Genomic DNA, 23,322 nt, shown 5'->3' with positions numbered 1-23,322 from the left:
CCCGTGAAATGAACAATGAGCTGATGTCAAATTCTTTATACTTTTAAAATATGTCGGTGCCAAGAACTTGGCAAGCTTTAACTTTAGGAGCTGAAGCTCACTTGACCGTTAGCTGAACATGCTGAACCAGAACTCTATCTGGTAAGACTAGTCTTCAAGGGATTCTGATGTTTTCAAGCCATGACATTGTTTTAGCACAGTTTGGACTGATGGCTGTGCTCAGTCAGAGAATAAGAACTTTTTTTTTCTCTCTCTCTCAATGAAACACCCTGTTCTGTCCACTTCAAAACTATTGCCATCCAGATTTTTTAAATTAGCATGCTTTTAAGAGCTATATCTTGGACTTGGAAACCACCTCCACCCCAAACCACTACACACTGTAGGTTCAGAGGGGCTAAACGCCAGCACCATGAATAGACCTTAAAGTATATCAGGTCATTTGAGTGAGAACATTACCACTTTTTAAATTCCATTTTAGATTTCTCTTAGGTCACAGAAGCCTTTGCTCCTGAGGCCTGGTTTCTGTCTCCTCACCCCAGGGGATGCTCAGAGCAATCATCAAGCACTATTACCCCTATGGTTCCAACTGTAAAATCCAAAAGTTAATTTAAGAATATCAGGATTGGCATAGTCAGATGGCCACCCAAAGTGTTAATGTTTTGTTCTAGTCTTGCTCTGAACTTTTTACATATTCTAAAACCATATTTTTCTTCTGTGCCGTTGTGTTTAACAGCACCTCCCATTAAAACTGGATTTTCAACCATTAGACAGCTGGTCTTTAAACTTTTACTTTATGGTCACAGTGTGTCTGTCCAGCAAGCATGCAGGGAGCCGGACAATGGCCACAGTGGTACTGAGAAAATTATTACAAGGTTTGTGGTTAAATGCAGGAAGGGAGGGGTACCATATGTAAACTAAATGGGCGATCATCTTTGCTCTTCTGGCTAATATGGTACAGTACAAAATGCAGAAAAACTGGATCTGCTGTCATTCCACAGCCAGTAGTAGCTTATGCCTCCTTACAGTGTACATAGAAAGGACAGGTCAGATGCTCCTTATGCCATCCCTATGCTCTTGCTTGTTTACAAATGTAGCTATAAGACAAATGCCCTGTGATTTCACAGCTGTTAGCAAGCAACAGACTGATGCTACAAGGAATTACTGGCAGTTATCAAACAAAAATAAGGGGGGGGGGGAATAGATATGGAAAAAATATTTACTGATTTTTATTCATTAATAGAAGTTTAGAGCAGAAACAATTTTTCTTTACAGTCTCAAAATAATTTCCTTTTACTAACACCTTTAGATAAAGGGAGCCCCAAGCATCTCGTTAGCTAAATTGTATACTTTAATTAAAGTTTCTGAGTATATGCACACATGCTGCTCTAGCTTTTCTACAGGAGCAGGGAATAGGAACAAATGTGGCCAGACAACTGCTCAAGCTCACATTTTGGTACAATCAATGCAGTAGTTAGAGCTGTTTGCATTCTTTTGCTCATTTCTGCCTTGTCACAACAAAATAATTAACCAAACTTGCTTACGAATGTTAACAACACAGCTTTTTAAATGCATCCCAAACTACCCTCATATAGGACCCGAATAAGCCACTTAATTACATAAAGATGTACAACAGCGAGTACAAAATACTGAAAAGTAAAACATTCAGGAACATGTAACTTCTATCTAGATACTTGAATGCCTAGTAAGAACATGGTGGTGTAGTGCAACATTTTAAAGTGTACGCCCAGATTCCTACACAGAGCAAAGCTGTGGCATAAGGACAGTGAAGAATCGCTCCAGTTAAAACAAGTCACTCAGTTGCCTGCTCTGTCATCTTACAACTGGAAGCAAGTGCTGGCATTCAGGTTGCTACACAACTTTGCTGTGTTCTACTCACAACGGAAAATAAGTCACAGACCACCGAAGAGAAACAAAAGTGTGCACATCTTAGGGGTCATCATAGGTATAGATTCTGTAAAAGTGTGACTTTCAACCAGAAACTTGTACAAAGACCTGAATTTAGAGAGCAGTCATGCCCCAGGGGCCTTATTTTTATGTGATATCACCAGAGCAGCGTTTTAAAAACACTTTGACCCAAACCAACTGCAAAGTTAATAAGAATTACCTTTCTCTCATTTGCCACAGCTTGTGCAAAATGGAACAAATTAAATACAAGGGTAACACCTGGAAGCTAACCCACAGTTAAAAGGTGTTCCTTCAACACTTCCCAAGTAAGATATTTTCTAAGAAGGTGAAGTACCAGAAAAAGATGTCAGCCTGAGACATTGGTTCACTACTTCAAATATTCCCAGTTCTTAGACTTCAAGCTCCAAACTTTTCATTTTATGGCAATTAAAAGAAAATGCAAGACCTGTTTTCACTCGAAACCTTTCAAAAACTTAAAAAAATAAAACATAGAACAAGCTGATTTTAAATATTTCTTAATGCTACTTTTCATAGCTGCATAGGCTTATCCACAAGGCTGTAATATTTCTTTTTTAAAAAAAAAGGCAAGTTACACCAGAACAGCTAGGTAAGATTACAATCTTAAAACTGACATCCCTTTCTAATTTCTTCCTCCAGTGAGTGATTTCAAAGGAAAATCCAGTTGAGAAACCACCAGCCAATTTACAACAATGTTTTCATTCCAAATGTTTCCTGAGAGGCGTAAACCATGTACAGGAAGCCATCTTCATCCTTCTCGCCTTCGTACACCTCCGAGATGGGGGTTGAGACGCTCACCATGCTGTGTCCATTCACCAACAGAAAGAAAGCTTGATTTGAGTTCAGCTGTAGACGCCTCCTGGAAGACAGAAGATGTGGTGTAAGATAGCCAAGATCGTGTGACTAGGAAGATATTATGCTACATAGATGTGTGTGACTAATTTTACTGTCAATCACTCTGTGTGTTTCTTTTTAAAATATAAGGCAGTGAGCTTTTTGCTTAAAATGAATTTGCAAATGAGGGATTATCCTATATAATACAAAGCACCTCCAGCGTTCTGAAGCTGACTCCGTGGCACTGTGGGGTTCATAAGTCTGTAGTTGTGTTTCATTGGCTCTCACTGTCCCCGCCCTCACCAATCAGACAGAACGGAACTTGGAGGAGGGAAGTGGAGTGGATTGAATCTCTAACAAACAATCATATACAGGGAGGTACGAACATCAGTGGAGGCAAATGCACAGAACGGAAGGGAAGACAAACATTTAATCACTTTGTCACTCACACACATCACACACACACAGACATCACACTCACACTCAGTCACTCTGTGTATCTCTCTCTTACACTGTCTGTAAAACACACTGTCACTCTCAGTCTCTCACATGGGCAACTGTATGTTGCATTCTCACGAGTAAGGAGCTCTTCTGATGTGATTGTTAAATTGATTGAAGGGCCTGAACAAGGAAAACTTTTACCACGTTTTAACCCAGTTTACACAAAAACTATTGTATATAAAGAAATCTTACACGTGTAAACAACAATTATATTCAGAATACAACCATGGAAACATTAATGGCAGGAACTCATTACATTGCTAGCGCCCGTTTCATTGCGTTAAGAAACGGGCCTTTTTTAACAGTAAGCTATATTTTCCCATATTTTTAAAGTCCACATCGTACAATATTTGGCAGGTGCAAAGAAGTACAGTAATGCTACAGCACAAGCTCAAAGCCCTAACAGCAGCTAACAAGGAACTACCCCTACCCTGAGGGTAGAAATGGGCAATATTCTGTGGAAATTCTGCATGGGATGCAAAAAGCTGCGGTGATGGTGTCTGCCTGTGTGAGGCTATGGCCTGCTTAAGGAAAGAAGGCCACAATCGTGAGTGCTGGTTCACGTGGCCCCAGAGAAAAAGGCCACAGCTGCAGCAAGCCTAAAGACAAAGTTGCAGCTGCTGGATCCAGCTCGTGTGAGCTCTGGGGTGAGGCTACAGCCACCAGTGCTGGCACACACAGGCTCAAAAGGATGAGCTGTGCAACTAGGGAAACATGAGTGGCCGGGCCAGAACTAAGCCCACAGTGAAAATGAAGGGAGCAATGATGGAATTACCTAAGAGAGAGACAGAAATAAAGCTACAGTGAGGGGTCTGCCCCGGGGAGATGGCAAACCCAGAGGGGCGACAGGGAAGAAGAGAGCAAAAGAACTGAAGGAAAGTGAAGCAAAGAGAGCTGGGATAGAGGGCAGAAAGTTGGACCCTAGAGAGAGCAGGCGGTAGAAAACAAGCTGGGGGATTTGACCCTGACAGGAAGGAGGGAGAGATCAACTGTGAGGAGTCAAGAGAAAAGGGGAAAATAGCTGAGCCAGGAATGCTGCATCTTTCAATATTTTCAGTATAGCATTATAAAAATGTGTTTGTTATTTGAACAAATAAAGACTGCAGAATTTTCCATTTTGGTTTTTTTGATGCAGATTTTCCCCAGGAGTAAATACAGATGGCCTGCATATACATTAAAGGTTTTCAGCAGTACATATTGCATGTTATACAAAAGTACTTAAAGACCTACTGAACCTAAGAAATGCATCAAAATTCTTCAATGCACATTCTCTAGAATGTGTTAGTACATTTAAAGAGCCTGACTTTATAGCAACACATCTGGGAGAAGTCAAAAAAGACAATATAGGCACCTCTGTGCCTTTATACAATAGCCATCCAGAAAGTAAAGCATGGAAATGTGTGGGTGGACTGGCATCGCTTATAAAAGGACTCCAGCCTTGCTTCCCCCCCCCAAAAAAAACAAAAAAAAAAACACACACACACTTTCTGGCCCACATCGATACATGTGTATACACAGAAAACCTTTCATAAATTACTCGATATAATTCTTGTTGACTGCAATGGGTTCAATGCAGTAAATGGTAAAACATATGTGCATTCAGTCTGCAACTCCTCAGGACCTCTCCACTCTCATCTCTCCCTACATTCCTCCCCGGGAACTCCGTTCACTGGGTAAATCTCTCTTATCTGCACCCTTCTCCTCCACCGCTAACTCCAGACTCTGTTCCTTTTATCTTGCTGCACCATATGCCTGGAATAGACTTCCTGAGCCGGTACGTCAAGCTCCATCTCTGGCCTTCTTCAAATCTAAGCTAAAAGCCCACCTTTCTGATACTGCTTTTAACTCCTAACCCTTATTCACTTGTTCAGAACCCTTATTTTATCACCCTCACTTTAATATTCCCTTATCTCTTGTTTGTCTGTCCTAATTAGATTGTAAGCTCTGTCGAGCAGGGATTGTCTCTTCATGTTCAAGTGTACAGCGCTGCGTACGTCTAGTAGCGCTTTAGAAGTGATAAGTAGTAATAGTAGTATATATATACATAAACACACACAAAATACAATAAAATGCAGTAAACTACATCAAACAACAGCAGTCGATAATTATAACCTAACAAAAAAGTTTTAACTTTCTTGCAGAATTTCAAATAATCCTGGTTCCACTAATTTACTCGTTAATTATGTGCATAATAATGGCATACACTGTATGTGAGTGCCTATATGCTGAAATTCCCCCTAAATGCTACTCTGTACATATCTTACATTACAGGTGGGTTTACACACAGGCGGCGTCTGGGAGGGGCTTGCACTTAAAGCATAACTTACTTATTAGGATTTATTTACCACCTTTTTGAAGGAATTCTCTCAAGGCGGTGGGTGTACAGTAAGAATAGATCAAACATGAGCAATAGACAATTACGACAGTAAAAATATTCAAATAACAATACAAAGTATGGCATAGTTCCTACTTACAATGTCAATACAATAAGTAATAATTTTAATAAACAGCGTAGGGTATAAGCAATGATGGAACATATACGGGTCCTTTTACTAAGCCATGGTAAAAAATGGCCTGCGGTAGTGAAGGCGCGTGTATTGGGCATGAGCTGGGCCAGTTTTTACCGCATCTACAAAAAATGTATTATTTTTTTTAATGGGACGGGGAAAGGGCCTGCGGCAGAAATGAAACCAGCATGCGCCCAAAACTGGTCTGAGCCCTTTATGCCACCCACTGATCTAGCGGTAAAGGCTCACGAGAGGTGACCGGTCGGCGAGCGCCAAGTGCTGATTACGGCCGTAGGAGGAAATAAATAATTCATCCACACGTTATGGGCGTGCACAAAACCTGACATTACCACCAGGACGGTGCGCTGGCCTGGCGGTAGTCTCATTTGGCCGAGCGCTGCACGCGCACACAGCCTACCACGGCTTAGTAAAAGGGCCCGCTAGATAAGTGGAGGAGTGGCCTAGTGGTTAGGGTGGTGGACTTTGGTCCTGAGGAACTGAGGAACTGAGTTCGATTCCCACTTCAGGCACAGGCAGCTCCTTGTGACTCTGGGCAAGTCACTTAACCCTCCATTGCCCCATGTAAGCCGCATTGAGCCTGCCATGAGTGGGAAAGCGCAGGGTACAAATGTAACAAAAATAAAATAGATACTATTGGAGATTCTACATGGAATGTTGCTACTATTGGAGATTCTACATGGAATGTTGCTATTCCAGTAGCAACATTCCATGTAGAAGGCTGCGCAGGCTTCTGTTTCTGTGAGTCTGACGTCCAGCACGTACGTGCAGGACGTCAGACTCGCAGAAGCCTGCGCGGCCACATTGGTGATCTGCAAGGGCCGACTTCCACATGGAATGTTGCTAGTGGAATAGCAACATTCCTTGTAGAATCTCAAATAGTAGCAGCAGTGGAGGAGTGGCCTAGTGGTTAGGGTGGTGGACTTTGGTCCTGAGGAGCTGAGTTCGATTCCCACTTCAGGCACAGGCAGCTCCTTGTGACTCTGGGCAAGTCACTTAACCCTCCATTGCCCCATGTAAGCTGCATTGAGCCTGCCATGAGTGGGAAAGCACAGGGTACAAATGTAACAAAAATAAAGAGAGTAAGAGGAGTTAGAAAATAAGGTGACTAGAGAAAGTTGTACATGAGGTCAGAGAGGTGATTAAATATTATCTCAGTTGGGCAGGAGTGGATAAACATGTCCTGCTGCAGTATGTGCAGCCCATGTCACTCCTTGTGTGTGTGTGACACTAAGAAGTTATAACAACTTTTAGATTTCTTCTGAGAAATTTTCTTTGTAAATCAATTAATCTGTTTTTCATGTTCAAGTATTAAGCTTGTAAAATTATAAAAGGATAAATAAAAGAATTAAAAAAAAAAAAAAAAAACAACAACTTTTAGAATACTATCACCGGAGCTTAAGCCAGCCATACATTTGTGCGCTTAACTGGTCACGCTTAACTTAAAGGTGTGCATTTTCACTCTTACACTATAATATCATATATTTTTGTTAATCATCTTTGCTAAATCAAGATGCATTCTTGAAATTAATGTAAAATTGTCAAAATATATATATTAATCCACAAATGAACCTTTTTCCGGAGATGGGAAGGCAGTAGAACGAGAGGACATGAAATGAGATTGAAGGGGGGCAGACTCAAGAAAAATGTCAGGAAGTATTTTTTCACGGAGAGAGTGGCGGATACTTGGAATGCCCTCCCGAGGGAGGTGGTGGAGAGGAAAACGGTAACGGAATTCAAACATGCGTGGGATAAACAAAGGAATCCTGTTCAGAAGGAATGGATCCTCAGGAGCTTAGCAGAGATTGGGTGGAAGAGCCGGTGGTGGGAGGCGGGGCTAGTGTTGGGCAGACTTCTACGGTGTCTGTGCCCTGAAAATGGCAGATACAAATTGAGGTCAGGTATACACATAAAGTAGCACATATGAATTTATCTTGTTGGGCAGACTAGATGGACCATGCAGGTCTTTCTCTGCTGTCATCTACTATGTTACTATGTAGTATTTTACAAAAGGAACGTAGGGGCTCAGGGGGCCAGTTACAGAATTATCCCCAGAATGGCACTTAACACTAGACACCAATTATTTTTTTTTTTTTTTGGGGGGGGGGGGAAGAGGGGGTTTACCCAGCCATTTCTTGTTCCTTTTGAGCCTTTTTTGTGTAGTTGGAACCTAGGTTGGGACATGGCATCTAGTTTATATCCTCTCCCAACTCATTTAGCCATGTTCAATGTGATAATCCTCCAGGCTTCCTCACAGCCTTAAGTCCAGCCACTAGATGTCACCGTCAAGCAATAAGACTCTTTCCAAAGGCTGTGAATCCTGCGACAGACCTGACCGAAGAACAAAAGCTACGTCTTGCACGGCAGACTCATTTGACTTAGTGAAGCTAGAACACGCTGTGATGATACCGAGCACTTAACACTGCCTGATGCTTGGCTGTTATGTAACAACTGCACATGAACTCATTTAAGTGCAAGCCCATGATACGGACAATCACAAAACTCTCAACTGTCTATTATTCACCGACAATACCTATACGATGCCTAACCCAGGGTTCATGTTTCCACTACCAATCGGTGTACCTCAGGGTTCTGTTCTCGGTCCTCTCCTGTTCTCCATCTACACTTCTTCCCTTGCCTCTCTGATATCATCCCATGGCTTTCAATACCATCTCTACGCTGATGACTCCCAGATCTACCTTTCTACCCCCGAAATCTCAACCAGCATCCAGACCAATGTATCAGCCTGCTTATCTCAATGTCATCTGAAACTTAACATGGCCAAAACCGAGCTTCTCATCTTTCCCCCTAAACCCACCTCTCCTCTCCCCACTTTCTCTATTTCTGTGGATGGCACTCTCATTCTCCCTGTCTCATCAGCTCGTAACCTTGGGGTCATCTTCGACTCCTCTCTCTCCTTCTCTGCTCACATTCAGCAGATTGCCAAAACCTGTCGTTTCTTTCTCTATAACATCAGCAAAATCCATCCCTTCCTCTCTGAGCACTCTACCAGAACCCTCATCCACACTCTTATCACCTCTCGGCTAGATTATTGCAACCTGCTTCTCACCAGCCTCCCACTTAGCCATCTCTCTCCTCTTCAATCAGTCCAAAACGCTGCTGCGCGACTCATTTTCCGCCAGAGTCACTATGCTCACATTAGCCCTCTCCTCAAGTCACTTCACTGGCTCCCTATCCGTTTCCGCATTCAATTCAAACTTCTCTTACTGACCTATAAGTGCATTCACTGTACCGCTCCCCAGTACCTCTCCACTCTTGTCTCTCCCTACGCCCCCCCCCCCTCGGGTACTCCATTCTGTGGATAAATCTCTCATCTGTCCCCTTCTCCTCTACTGCTAATTCCAGACTCCGTTCCTTTTGTCTCGCTGCACCTCACGCCTGGAATAGACTTCCCAAGCTTGTATGTCTAACCCCATGTTTGGCCGTTTTCAAATCCAGGCTAAAGGCCCGCCTCTTTAACGCTGCTTTTGACGCCTAACCACTACTCACTTGCCGTGTACCCTTTTATCCCCACCTCTTTAATTCCCTTACCTCTTAGTTGTTCTGTCTGTCCTATTTAGATTATGAGCTCTTTTCAATATTTTCATTTCAATATTTTGTTGTAAAACATAGCAGTCTTCAGTTTGTTCACACCTTTCATTCAGGTACATTAAAAGGTCCATTTTGCATAGAACACATTGAAATCTGCTCAGTGTGCAGCAGTAGCCAAAAAAGCAAACAAAAGGTTAGGAATTATTAAGAAGGGGAAGGGAAGGGAAATGGGACTTGATATACCGCCTTTCTGTGGTTTTTGTAACTACATTCAAAGCGGTTTACATAGTATATTCAGGTACTTATTTGTACCTGGGGCAATGGAGGGTTAAGTGACTTGCCCAGAATCACAATGAGCTTGCAGTGGGAATTGAACCCAGTTCCCCAGGATCAAAGTCCGCTGCACTAACCGCTAGGCTACTCCTCCACTAACAACATTCCATGTAGAAGCCTGCCCTTGCAGATCAGAAACGCGGTCGTGCCGGAGGACTTCGGCTGGCGGGGGTTGAGGACCCCCGCCAGCAAAGGTACCCGACGGGGGAGGGTTGGGGGGGGTCGAAGGGACTGGTGGCGGGGGGGGCAGGGCCAATTCTACGGGGGCCCGTGCCCCCTTGGCCCCACATAGCTATGCCCTTGCTTAGGCTACTCACTGTATTGAGGACCACTTCATTTGAGCTGACACCCGCACGACTCCTGTTTTTGACGATGATTAATCTTAGACCATGTCTCCCAACCTCCTTCATGTTCATCCCCTAGTCTTCTTTTCTTCATCTTTCCTACACCATACCCCCTTCCCAGTCTCTTTTCCTTTTGCTCATCCTACCTTTAGTCCCCTTTCCATGTTAAATTCACATGTTCTTAAGACCTTATTATTACTATGTTTACTACAGTTTGTAATATTTCTCCTTACAAGACTTTGTTATTCTATTTACTATGTAAGCCGCATTGAACCTGCTATGTGTGGGAAAGCGCGGGGTACAAATAAGACCCTCTCTTCTTAGGAAGCAAGTGAAAGTCTGGCTCTTCTCCCAAACCTTTAATGGAAGAAGCAACTGACTAGCTAGTCACAAAGAGATGATTCTATATATAGCGCCTAAAAAAAAAGAAAAGAAAAAAATTGCCGAGTGCAGACTAAGCGTATTCTATAATCAGTGCCAATATGCTTGATATTTCAGCGCCAAAATTTATGCACATCCATTTACACCAATGAAAACATGGCGTAAATCCCAGCACGTACACGTACTGGGCCATATTCTATAACTAGACATGTAAATGTTGGAATGCCCACAAAATGCCCATTTCCCTGCCCCTTTTTGCCCACGTGCGTTAGAAGTTCGGTGCACTTTGTTACGGCTAAATTCTAATCAGTGCTTATTATTGCTTGTTAAGTGCTATCATCAGCGCTTATTAGCTTGTTAAATTACGCAAATTGTTATAGAATCCACGCCGATCTGGGGCAGAAGGACTAACACCAGCTACACATACTGCAGCAGAACTTGCTCACCCACTTCTATTCTAGCCGAGATCATTTTCCTGCACCTTTTCTGACTTCATGTGCAATTGTTCCTGAAGTTAAACACCCTTATCTTCTAACTCCTGTTACTCGATCTTATCTGTCTGTGTTCCACCACCTCTTACACCCTATGCTGTCTATTAAGATGTTTCAATGTGTAATATGTTGACATTGTCATAAGGTGTGCTGTTATTTGAATATTTTTACTGCTGTAATGGTTTTATTGCCTATGGTCGGGTTATACCTGGTTAGATTCTAGGTCTCTTGTTTGCTCTGAGCAAAGGCCTCCTTTGAAAGAGATCACCAGGAAAAACAAAAAAAGAATGAACACAGTGAGGGTCAGAGAAAAGTAATAACTTTAGTACCAAGGGTTCACCCTCCAAGCAAGAGACCTTCCTTCAGTGCCAAAATGCTGCAGGGAGGGGGCTCCAACCTAACAGCAGCACCCAGGAACAGAATGAACTCCTTTTGGGGTTCCTATAAGTTTCTGTAGTCATTAATCCCATCACTGCACTTTGAACAGATCACACACAATTTCCCTTAATTGCTTTAAAAATCACTTTCCCAGGGTCCCACTCCCAAAGCAAAACACTGAGCTGGACTGTGCCATAGGCTTGCTAAGGTTGATCAAATGACAATGGGCAAATCCCATTCTTGTGTTAATAAGGAGAAATTTCTTAACTGCCCTTATTTATTTCAGTCACCTTTATAAAGAGATTTCACCCAAGGTGTGTACAACAGGTGTAGCTTGACATAAACAGTTCAAAATGACCAAATGCTGGCATAATACAAAATTAGAAAAGTGACGTAAACTTGGAAATAAGTCAAATAAGTCAAGTCACTTAACCCTCCATTGCCCGCCGCATAGAGCCTGCCATGAGTGGGAAAGGGCGGGGTACAAATGTAATAAAAATAAAATAAAAAATATACTTGCTGTACAATCACCTTTGCTAAATTTCTTCTAAAAGGCAAAAAACAGATACAGTAGATAGATAATATTGAGAAACTGATAAATGCCTCCCCCATTAAAAAAAAAAAAAACGCATCCCGTCATATCTGTCATAAATGTGTACATATGTGTATTATCGAGTTTCATACCTGATGATCTTGATGAGTTCGCTCATATTAACATGATCTGGAACAAGAAATTTGGTTTTATCCAGCACAGGCAACTGCTTCTCCCCCTTGTACCTCTCGATAATCACCTGAAAGGCAAGAGAACTTACCATAAATAAACTCAGCAAGCGAGTGCAGCTTGTTGTTGGCAATATTTTAGAATGCTTTGTTGCAACGACTGTGGAAGCTAAAGCAGCCTCCAGTTCCAGTTATCACCGAGTCGCTCAAAGGAACAAGAGCAGCTGCCTTCTGCAAAACTCTGCATTTCCACTCACTCCTAAGCTGACGAGCCTATCCCCATTCCTAGGGAGTGAGAAATACTACTATCATTTTCTATAACGCAACTAGATGTACACAGCACTGTACTTTCTCTGTCACTAGAGGGCTCGCAATCTAAGTTTTGGTACCTGGGGCAAGGGAGGGTTAAGTGACTTGCCCAAGCTCAAAAGGAGCTGCAGTGGGAATTTAACCCAGGTTGCCAGGATCAAAGCCCACTGCACTAATGAAGGAGTAGCCTAGTGGTTAGTGCAGTGGACTTTGATCCTGGGGAACTGAGTTCGATTCCCACTGCAGCTCCTTGTGACTCTGGGCAAGTCACTTAACCCTCCATTGCCTCTGGTACAAAATAAGTACCTGTATATATGTAAACTTGAATGTAGTTGCAAAATACCACAGAAAGGCGGTATATCAAGTCCCATTTCCCTTTCCCTAATCATTAGGCTACTCCTCGGGGGGGGAGGGGGGGGAATTCACCAAACTAAATGTTTACTAATTTTATTAACAGCATGGCAAAGCTCGTTACAACTACAAGCATAGCATGAGTAATGCAGTGTAACAAGTGGTAATGTACACAGTGCCCTACAAACTGTTACTCCCAGGCAACCTCATCCCATCTCTGTGCCTCCAGTGTAATAACAAGAGTTAGATCTTCCAACCAAGTTACATAAACAAAGTATTTTAAAAACGGAAGAGAGCACCTTGAATATTTAATGTACAATATTGAGAAGAAAAATGTGTGAACCCTCTAGGAGCCTAATCTGAGCCCTGATAAAGAAAACCTCAGTATTTTCAAGATTCAACAATAAATTTACTCCTAATGTGGAAGGACGCCCCCTAGCAGAAATACTGTGAAATTACTGCCATTTTGGATGCTGGCGCCAACATGGGCAGCACCAGATGGGAATTGCTCTGGCCAGGGACCACTTGATCACAAGCACCAGGACCTGTGACCACTGTAAGCACTTCACCTTGCAGCAGCTGGACCAGAGTGCCAACAGTGTAGCCGTACTGACCGTCTCCTCTTGAGGTGGTGGTAAATGCAGCCGCGACAGTTAGCTGTCACAGCCGGCCACTCACCCATGTCACACTCAGCTGCTGTCCGCTCCCACATTAAGCAGCTAATGCAAGTCTTTAACTGCGCTGGCTGCGATTTATTTATTTTACACAGAAAACGTTAGCACAGGTCCATGTCAATGTCTACTGCATGGTAAAACCCATGCTAGCTGCTTAATACAGCTTAGTAAAACTGTAGCGCTTTTTGGAAATATAATCCTCACGATCCTAACGGAGAGCGTAAACGAGCCCTTGGAAAATTCTTTGCTCTAGTTCTACTTTCAGCTGGTATACCAGCAGACTGTAATGTGGGCCAGGCCTGTGGCCTAAAGAGGTAGTACCTGAGACTCTAATTGGCCCGGTTATTATACCAGGATCTTCCAGTTTTGCAGTGGACTCCTTAAAGTGGTTGTCTCCCAAATCCCCAAGGCAAGACCACTGCACAATTTTTCCAAATTAAGAAGTCTCCATCCCCACCCAGGAGCGAGACCACTTTTGGGAAAGGAAACTGAAATCCACCACAGGTAAGGGTTCTTACAAGCAGATAAAGAAGAAACAAACACAGGGAGTCTAAAGAGGGTCCACACCCCAACTTACCCTCAAGTCATAGGCAACAAAATCCCGCATTATATCAAGTGTGGGGAGGGGGGGGGGAGCACAGCTGGATCCTAAAAACAGACCTTATGTTTCAACACTTTTTATTGATGATCAATAGAATAGACAAAGACTTAACATTTCTGTTAGCGACAATTGAGTAGTTCCTCACATGTATACAACTTGGTACAGGTCTTCTGCTTTGTCATCAAGAGTTTACATTTTCTCCCTCCCATCTCTATATCTTTATGTTTCTACATATTTATTGATGAATTTGCAGATAAGTACACATCCAACTTTTGTCATGCATTGAATACAAGTCGTAATTATCAAACGTAAACATTAAAACGAGTTGAACATCAACCTTTGAACATTTTATTCCCCTTCACCCCCTATTTCCCCCCCCCCCAGGGGGGGTAGATTGTAATCCTCCCGACTGATTGTAAGTAGCAATGTTCTACGTGCCCAGTTTTCAGTTACCCGTTGTTCTTCTCCGTTGTTCCGCTATCTTCTACCCTCTCCTCCTCTCCTATTCCTTCGTCTTTCTCTCTCCCCCCCCCCCCCACAGATTCGACTCTGCGCCATCCCAGGCCACGAGGCGCCCTCACCGCCCCAGTCCCCACTTCCTCCAGCTCTGCTTTTCTGTGCTGCTCTTTATAGTTCTCCTCAAGATGTTGAGTTCAATATCAGACTGCGGGTTCTATGGGATAAGGCTTGAATATATCTATCCCAGGTTTTCCACTTGAACATCGAGCAGGCATACTGGAGTTCCAATAACATCAGCTTATGCTAAAGATACCCTTACCTAAAAAAAAGTCTGGATTACCTGGGTCTCTGGCATACCAGATCGCAAAATCTGAAGATTGGGCACGGTTCAGAGATTCAATATGTGTACTACGTCCCAGCTGCTACTGATTCTACTTTAATCTTCCACTTCCCTGTGTTTAGTTGTTCAAAAGGCCTTTAGTGAGCCCCTTCAGGTATGCACCCACATTAGGTCTAGGTTTTACAGTTCTGCTGTCACCTCCAGATGACATCAACACACGGGTCACCCAGCCTGTCCTCTGCTCCACAGTCCACAGGTGGCAGGCATGGAAAGCATCCTGAGGCTCAGCCCTATATTCCAGATGTCTTCTCTCCTCTCCTTCAGAGGTTTTCTGATATAAATGGAACCACATATGTTTACAAAACACTGTTGTAACACTGTCCACACACACAGCTGTTAGTCTTTTTAGAAGCTCCTCCTTTTACTGTGGCATGATGAGTTATCACTAACTTTTACGATGAAGACCAAGCTCAAAGCTAGAGCCCAACCGAAACCGAATCTGCGACCAAAACTGGCTGCTCAGTTTCAGAACCAAAAATTAAACTGCCTCACCCCCCCCCCCTCCAACACCTCTCTCCTGCCCCTGCTGGTACCAATTGCAAAATGGCTGTCAGAAAAAGGTCTGTTTGAAAGGTATTAATCCGCTAACCTTTTCCGGAAACGGGAAGGAGGTAGAACTAGAGGACATGAATCGAGGTTGAAAGGGGGCAGAATCAGGAAAAATGTCAGAAAGTATTTTTTTTAATGGAGAGAGTGGAGGGGGTCCCAGCTCATTATATCATGCATTATGGCAATGCCCCAAGGTGCGCATGTTCTGGCAGAGGGTAAGAGGGTTTTTGATTCGATTGGGGAATAGAATTCAAGGAACGGAGAGGCAGTTTCTGTTGGATCAACCAAGAGCGTTTGCTCCATTAGGTGCCCCTGCTATAATGTTATACAGGAAGCTGAGCTTGGTAGCTTGGAAATGTATTATGCAATACTGGGTCTCTTCGGAAGGGCCAGCTTATTGGCATTGGCGCAATCAGGTGCATCTCCTGGCCTCTTGGGAGGCTAGGGATTCAAAACAATCGCCTAAACGCAGAGTACGTTTTCTACAGATTTGGACACCATACCTGCAAATTCTCAGCCCAAGGGGACGTAGTCTGCTTGTCAATGCCTGATAAATAGTGGAATAATGGAGAGTATGGGTAGCCTGGAGTAGGAATTTAGTTTAGAGTGGAATTCTGCTTGCAAGGGAGGGAGGTATTGGGTGGGGGGTTGGAGGGGTTGAGTAAAATGTATATGGCTAAAGCTTGGCAGTGCTCTAGAGCTTTGATGTTTAGTTTTCTGATATTTTGTGATAAGCACTATTTCACCTAACGAGGTATTTAAAGTGTATGATATTAGGAACAAAAGTCATTTAACATCTAATATTAGCACTTGCCAAGGAATTGTTAAGAGGGGAGGGGGGAGAAAACTGGGGAAGAAAAGTGTTTGGCGATGTTGAATATGTTGTAAGAATGCTGTTTTGTATATCAAGCAATGCTACATGAATATTCTAAGTTAATTTGTATTGTGATAATCGTCAATAAAACAGTTTAAACATAATGGAGAGAGTGGTACATAAGTATTGCCATACTGGGAAAGACCAAAGGTCCATCAAGCCCAGCATCCTGTTTCCAACAGTGGACAATCCAGGTCACAAATACCTGGCAAGATCCCAAAAAAGTACAAAACATTTTATACTGCTTATCCCAGAAATTGTGGATTTTCTCCAAGTCCAATTTAATAACGGTCTATGGACTTTTCCTTTAGGAAGCTGTCCAATCCTTTTTTAAACTCTGCTAAGCTAACCGCCTTTACCACATTCTCTGGCAACGAATTCCAGAGTTTAAATACATGTTGAGTGAAGAAACATTTTCTCTGATTTGTTTTAAATTTACTACATTGTAGCTTCATCGCATGCCCCCTAGTCCTAGTATTTTTGGAAAGCGTAAACAGACGCTTTACATCTACTCGTTCAACTCCACTCATTATTTTATAGACCTCCATCATATCTCCCCTCAGCCGCCTTTTCTCCAAGCTGAAGAGCCTTAGCCGCTTTAGCCTTTCTTCATAGGGAAGTCGTCCCATCCCCTTTATCATTTTCGTTGCCCTTCTCTGCACCTTTTCTAATTCCACTATATCTTTTTTGAGATGCAGCAACCAATTCAAGGTGCAGTGGATACTTGGAATGCCATGTGGATGAAAACAGTAACAGAATTCAAAAATGCGTGGGATAAACACAAAAGAATCCCGTTCAGAAGGAATGCATCCACAGAAGTTTAGAGGAGATTGGGTGGCAACACCGGGTAATATTGGGAAGCTAGTGCTGGGCAGACTTCTATGATCTGTGCCCTGAAAATGGCAAGGACAATGCAAGATCAGTATACATATAAAGTAGCACATACAATGAGTTTATCTTGTTGGGCAGACTGGATGGACCGTACAGGTCTTTATCTGCTGTCATCTACTATGTTACTATGTAGGACCTCTTGCAGCAGTCTCGCAAACCTGCCACAGGGAGTCTCAATCAGCCACTGCAATGGAGCAGCGGAATGAAGGAGGAGTGAGTGGGATTTGTTCCTGCTCCTGAAGAGGTCACTAGACCACCAGGTCTTCCTAAGATAGGCCCGAGGAGGGCCTACGGGTGGTCAGACAGGAAAGCAGAAAGTGATCATGGGGCAGGGAGAAAGTGAGTCTTGCTTTCAACTGAAAATGCACAGGCATTTTCGGTTGAAACCTGAACCTGGATTTCTGGTCATTTTCATGGCCAGATCCGAAACTGAAATTCAGTCAGCTTCTACTCAAAACCCAGTGGTACTGATTTACTCTGCAGGGTAGTTTACCTGTTAATAGGAGATGTGCATTCATTTTAAATTACAGGGAAAAAAGATCACGTGACGCCATGACCAGGAGCGGTTGCTGAAACCTCCGCTCTGGCCAGCTTACCCACTTAACCCTCAAAATCAAGGGAAACGCCCCAGTAAAGAACCGCCAGACACCTTAACCCGCAAGAAGAAGGGAAGGTAATTAAATCGACGCTACTCACGGGAAAATCCATGGCGGCGAAAAGTGTCCGCCGAGACAAAGAAAAGACGCGGGCCGGCGAGGAAAAAATGGCGGCGCCGGCAAGCCCGGCTGCGACGGCCTTGAGCTCCGTGTGGGTAGCGGAGGTGGCGGCGGAGGTGACGGCCGCCATGGAGCCTCTGCTGGATCGACGACTGGGGCCCATCGACAGCAAAATAACGTTGGTCCAGGAAAACTTGGGACAGCTTACTAAAGAACTAGCGGAGTATCAGCAACGTCATGGAGCTCTCGAAGACAGAGTGCACAAAATGGAGGAGGAAAATATTAAGCTTAAAACCATGGTGGAAAGCTATGAAGGAAAGCTAGAAGACCTCGAGAACAGATCAAGGAGGAATAACTTAAGATTGGTGGGTCTGCCTGAGGCTTTGGAGACTGTAAACCTGCGGGTATTTTTGGAAAAATGGCTGCCAGAACAACTACAACTCCCAGAAGCCCTGGGAATGCTCCAGATAGAGAGAGCTCATCGAGTGGGGCCCAAGCCTGTGGAAGCTACACGCCCGAGAGTGGTGATCTGCCGCATCTTAAACTTTGCGCACAAAGAGGCAATACTGCAAGCTTTAAGGAAAGATCAGGAGCTGCAATATGGGAACAAAAAGATCTTATGCTTCCAGGATTACTCGGCGGCGGTGGCGATGCAGAGAAGGAAGTTCTCGCCTATATGCACTAAACTTTTTGAAAAGAAAATTCGATTTGCACTGCAATATCCAGCTAAATTAAGAGTCACCTACCAAGCGGTCACACAGGTCTACACAACGACTGAACAAGCGCAAGCTTTTTTGAACTCTGTGGAACACCGCTGATAGAGAGGTTAAATTGAAGCTCAGAGGAGATCTGATGGAAGATGAGATCGAGGGGCACATGGATAAAATATGTTGGATTACAAAAAGTTAATTAGAGTTGGAGGATGTTCAGACCCAATTTGATGGGCGGAGATGATGGATCGATGAGATTGTGGCCACAGGAGGCAGCCTGGGAGAACATACTAGGCAACTAGAATTCCTTGGGCACGCGCTGCAGAATGGCTTGAACAGAAGTCTGGGATTATTGCATAGAATACTACAGAGCATCGAAGCACAATCACTGTACCGAAGAATTGAAGCGATTTTTGCCAAAGCGGCCTGGATTAATACCAGAAGGCCACTACAGGAGGCTGACCTGGGGATATTCTCGAAGAGGGCTGCGGAGGATTCTCCCTACAGATCAGAGAGACAGCCTGAGAACTCTGGAATAAGGTTTTGTGTAGTTTGTTAAATGTTGTTTTTTTCCTTTTTTCTGGACAAACTGGAAAAGTTACATAATCATAAATTAGAGTTATACTGAGGAGAGGAAGTCGAGGGGAAACATTTTGTGTTAGATGGTATACGAGAGGGAGGGGGGTAGGAGGTGTTAAACGTGATGGTCTCTTTTAGAGGCCTGGGTTTAGAAGAAGGGAAGTTGGGGTTTAAGGGGATAGTTGGGGCTCCAAAAGGGGAAGAGGGGGGAATTGGGGGATGGGGGGGGATTGAGACCTGGAAGAGACGGCGACTGGGGCTTGAGAATAAACTAAAATGGCTAAGGATAGAGCATGAGGAGGGGTGGAGGCTGGGACATCCCTCTTCTATGAATAAATGGTATACATCTTGTGATCAGATTTTTTATGGGACCTGGGTCCACTAAAAATAGTTACATGGAATGTGGGAGGGATCTCGTCCCCAATTAAACGCTCAAAAATTTTGCAACATTTACAAAGACATAAAGTAGATATAGCCTTCCTCCAAGAAACCCATCTATCGGCTGGGGAACATGCTAAATTGCGAACCTGGTGGGTGGGGGATTGTGTATCGGCAGCGGCACAAGGAAAGAAAGGGGGGGTTGCCATCCTGTTTCGAAAAGGAATAGTGGATAAGGTGGAAGTGAACTTCACAGACCCAGGGGGTAGATTTCTGCTGTGTGAGGCCCATGTGCAGCGCCAAATTATGTTGTTTGGCAATGTATATGCTCCGAACCAATATGATCGGAAGTTCTATAAGATGATCACTTCACGACTGTTAATGAGCAAATCTTTGCCCATAATAACAGGGGGAGACTTTAATATGGTGATGGACCCCTCGATTGACAGTACTGGGGCTAGGAGGAATGAGCTCAGACAGGAGTCGCGGGGGCTGCCTAATCTTTGCCGACAGGTGGGGCTAGTGGATGTCTGGAGGACTCTCAACCCACAGGGGAGAGACTACACACATCTCTCGAGGGCGCACGGCACACAGGCTAGAATTGATTATCTGTTGATTTCAGAACCGATGTTCAATTCAGTGATGGCATCTGCAATAGGAGCAGATGTGATATCGGATCATGCTTGGGTGGAAATGAGCTGGACGCCTCGGGAAGAGAGGGGAGGGGCACAGAGATGGGTTTTCCCCACAGAGCTATATCGAGATCAAGATTTCAGGGCCTCCATACACCAGAGTTGGCGGGATTATAAAACACACAATGCAATGCATGTTGAAGACCCGGTTCTGTACTGGGAGGCGGCTAAGGCAGTACTTCGAGGGGACATCATTAGCTATATGGCTCACAAACGTAAAGCTCGGAATAGAGAGATACTGAGGGTGAGTCAACTAGTATGCCAGGCTCGGAGAAGATATGGGCAACGGGCCTCCACTGAGAATAGACAACATTTGATGCTCTTGCAGACTAAATTAAATGAAATACTTCATCATAAAGCAGTTAAATCGCAAATTTACTATAAATACCAATTATATAAGCATGGGAACAAGTGTGGTCGTTTGATGGCGCGCCTGATTGCAACCAAACAGGGGAAAACCAGGATTTTGACTATGAAGAAGAGGCAAGGAGAGCGAGTCCACACGGACAAGGAAATTAGTGAGGGTTTCTACCAATATTACAAAAAATTATATGAGGCCCCGCCAGATGATGGTCTGACGGGAGACTCCTACTTAGATCAGATGGGTTTACCAACGCTATCCCCCCAGGAGGCACAACAACTGAATACTCCTATTACATCAGACGAGGTGTTCCTGGCGATTAATCAAAGTGTACTGCTTAAGGCGCCGGGAGTAGACGGCTACCGGGCGGAGTTTTACAAGATCATGGGAGAAGAGATCACTGAGCCCTTAGCTGCAATGTTTAATATATTAATAGAGCAGGAAAGGATGCCTCCGAATTTAAATATAGCCTGTATTATAGTACTCCCCAAGAAAGGGAAGGATCCGGAACTAGTTGAATCATACAGGCCCATTTCGCTGTTAAATTACGAAGTGAAATTGATGGCTAAGATCTTAGCGAACAGATTAGCGAGAATTTTGCCGAACCTTATACACGACTCCCAGGTGGGGTTTGTGAGGGGACGGAAAGTCACTAAGAATGTTTGTAAGGTGCTGGCCTCATTAGAAGCCAGACGTCGAGGGAAGGAAAATTCTTTGTTAATCAGCTTTGACGCTGAAAAAGCTTTTGATAAAGTAAAATGGAATTTCCTATATGCTGTTCTTCAGAAATATGGCTTCACGGATCGATTTCTATCAGGGATCAAAGCATTGTATTCAGCGCCAAGGGCTAGAATATCGGTAAATGGGATTGAGACACAAGATTTTGAAATAGGCCGGGGAACACGCCAAGGTTGCCCTCTGTCACCGTTATTGTTTGTGCTATCACTGGACCCCTTATTGAGAGAAATTGAGGAACAGAAAGCGGTGGCAGGGGTAAAGATAGGAAGCGAGGTCTTCAAGGTAGTGGCTTTCGCAGATGATATCTTGGTCCATTTAACAGACCCACAAGAATCTCTGAACGCTCTATTAGAGATATTCTCCGAATACGGAGACTATGCGGGCCTCAGTTTGAACTTAGAAAAATCAGAGGCCTTGGCCTCCTCAGAGGACGTGTGGAGGCGGTGGAGAGGCGAGTTCCCTCTGAGAAAAGCACAAAACTCCTTTAGGTATCTCGGAATCTTGATGCCTATGGATCTCTCGCGGTTGTATGATCTGAATATTACTTGGCTGTTAGAGGAGACCCAGCAGGTGCTACAAGGATGGATGGATTTGCCGTTATCAGTGTTAGGGAGAGTAAACATGATTAAAATGGTGTTGTTCCCCAAATGGCTTTATGTGATGCAGACCATCCCAATTTGGCTCCGACGGAAAGACCTAAAAAGTTTTTACAAGCTTGCATCAAAGTTCTGCTGGAGAGGCAAGAAGCCGCGGGTTCGCTTCTCACGATTAGTGGGGAGTTGGAGTCGAGGAGGAATGGGCATGCCAAATTTAGAATTATACAATAAAGCATGTCACTTGAGATATCTGGGAGATTGGTGTTTAGACACGCAACAATATACTCCTACGGCGTTGGAGGCGGCGCTCTGGGAACCGCACCATCTTTTTTCGCTTTTACACCACAAAACACGAGATTTACCGGAGGGATTCAGTGGAGGTGTGTTGTTGCGATCGCTCCGGGAGGTGTGGGGAGTGCTTACTCGCCAACTGGGGGGGGACCCAACAGTAACAGATTTGATAACCATACGTGGGAACAGTGCATTTTTACCAGGATTGTCAAGCCGACATTTTGTTGAATGGGCTAGACGGGGAGTTTCTAAATTGGAACACCTGGTGGGCGAAGATGGGCAGCCTCTTACCGATGAGGAGTTATTGGGAAAGGTAGGCGACTCCTGGGGGAATAGATTTGCAATATGTCAGGTGCGACATTACCTCACTTCTTTACCGACAGATCCCTTGAGAACTCGGCTGGGGGAAAGGATACGAGAATTTTTTCACTCCTTTGGTGAGGGAGGAATCACAATATCCTCGCTTTATAAAACAATATCAGGATGGCTGCCCCCCAGGGACTATAGACAGCTAAGGAGTGCTTGGGAAAAGGAATTGGGAGTTGCAGTGACCTCCTGGGACATCACTAAATCAATAGCACGAATACCCCTGTTAGTATCGGATGCTCGTTTGAGAGAATGTGCTTATCGCTGCATCCATAGGGGATATGTAACTACAGCTCAATTAGCACATATGGGAGGAAATCGAAGCCCGGACTGTCTTAAATGTGGAAGACATCCTGGCACAATGCTGCACATGTTTTGGAGCTGCCCAATTTTAAAAAGGTTCTGGGCTCGAGTTCGAGGATTTTGGGAGGAGCGGTTAGGGCAGCGGATTCTGGGGACAGTTGAGCAACTGATTTTAGACATCCCGGGGTCCTTTAGAGGGCAGAATCGTTTTGAAACATTGATGCTCCGTAAGATGAGCCTCTTGGCCAGGAAATGTATTTTACAATACTGGACGGTCAAAGATCCTCCGGCTTACTGGCACTGGAGAAATCAGCTACATCAGCTGGTATCGTGGGAGGCGGGGGAATCTAGGCTCTCGCAGAAAAAGAGAGTTACATTTCTGGCTATCTGGGGCCCTTATTTGCAAAGTCTAAGCCCTAGAGGCCGAAGTTTGCTTTTAAATACAAGGTGAATTCTACGGGCTGAACTGAATGGTTATCCA

The 23,322-nt window shown here is 44.1% G+C and overlaps 1 protein-coding gene across 1 annotated transcript in view; it reads right to left on the bottom strand.

The window, feature by feature from the left end:
- Positions 1 to 2,529: 2,529 nt before the first annotated feature.
- Positions 2,530 to 23,322, bottom strand: part of MAP1LC3B (microtubule associated protein 1 light chain 3 beta) — a 45,563-nt gene continuing 24,770 nt past the window's right edge. Inside the window, exons 3-4 of the mRNA XM_030204562.1 lie at positions 11,968 to 12,074; positions 2,530 to 2,803 (exon numbers count right to left, since the gene is read on the bottom strand). Of these exons, the coding sequence (XP_030060422.1) occupies positions 2,629 to 2,803; positions 11,968 to 12,074 (282 nt within the window). The 3' untranslated portion in view covers positions 2,530 to 2,628. The remainder of the gene's footprint in view (positions 2,804 to 11,967; positions 12,075 to 23,322) is intronic.

This window comes from Microcaecilia unicolor, chromosome 5 (genome assembly GCF_901765095.1).
Source record: "Microcaecilia unicolor chromosome 5, aMicUni1.1, whole genome shotgun sequence".
Lineage (NCBI taxonomy): Eukaryota > Metazoa > Chordata > Amphibia > Gymnophiona > Siphonopidae > Microcaecilia > Microcaecilia unicolor.
This window is presented reverse-complemented; position numbering and strand designations above follow the sequence as displayed.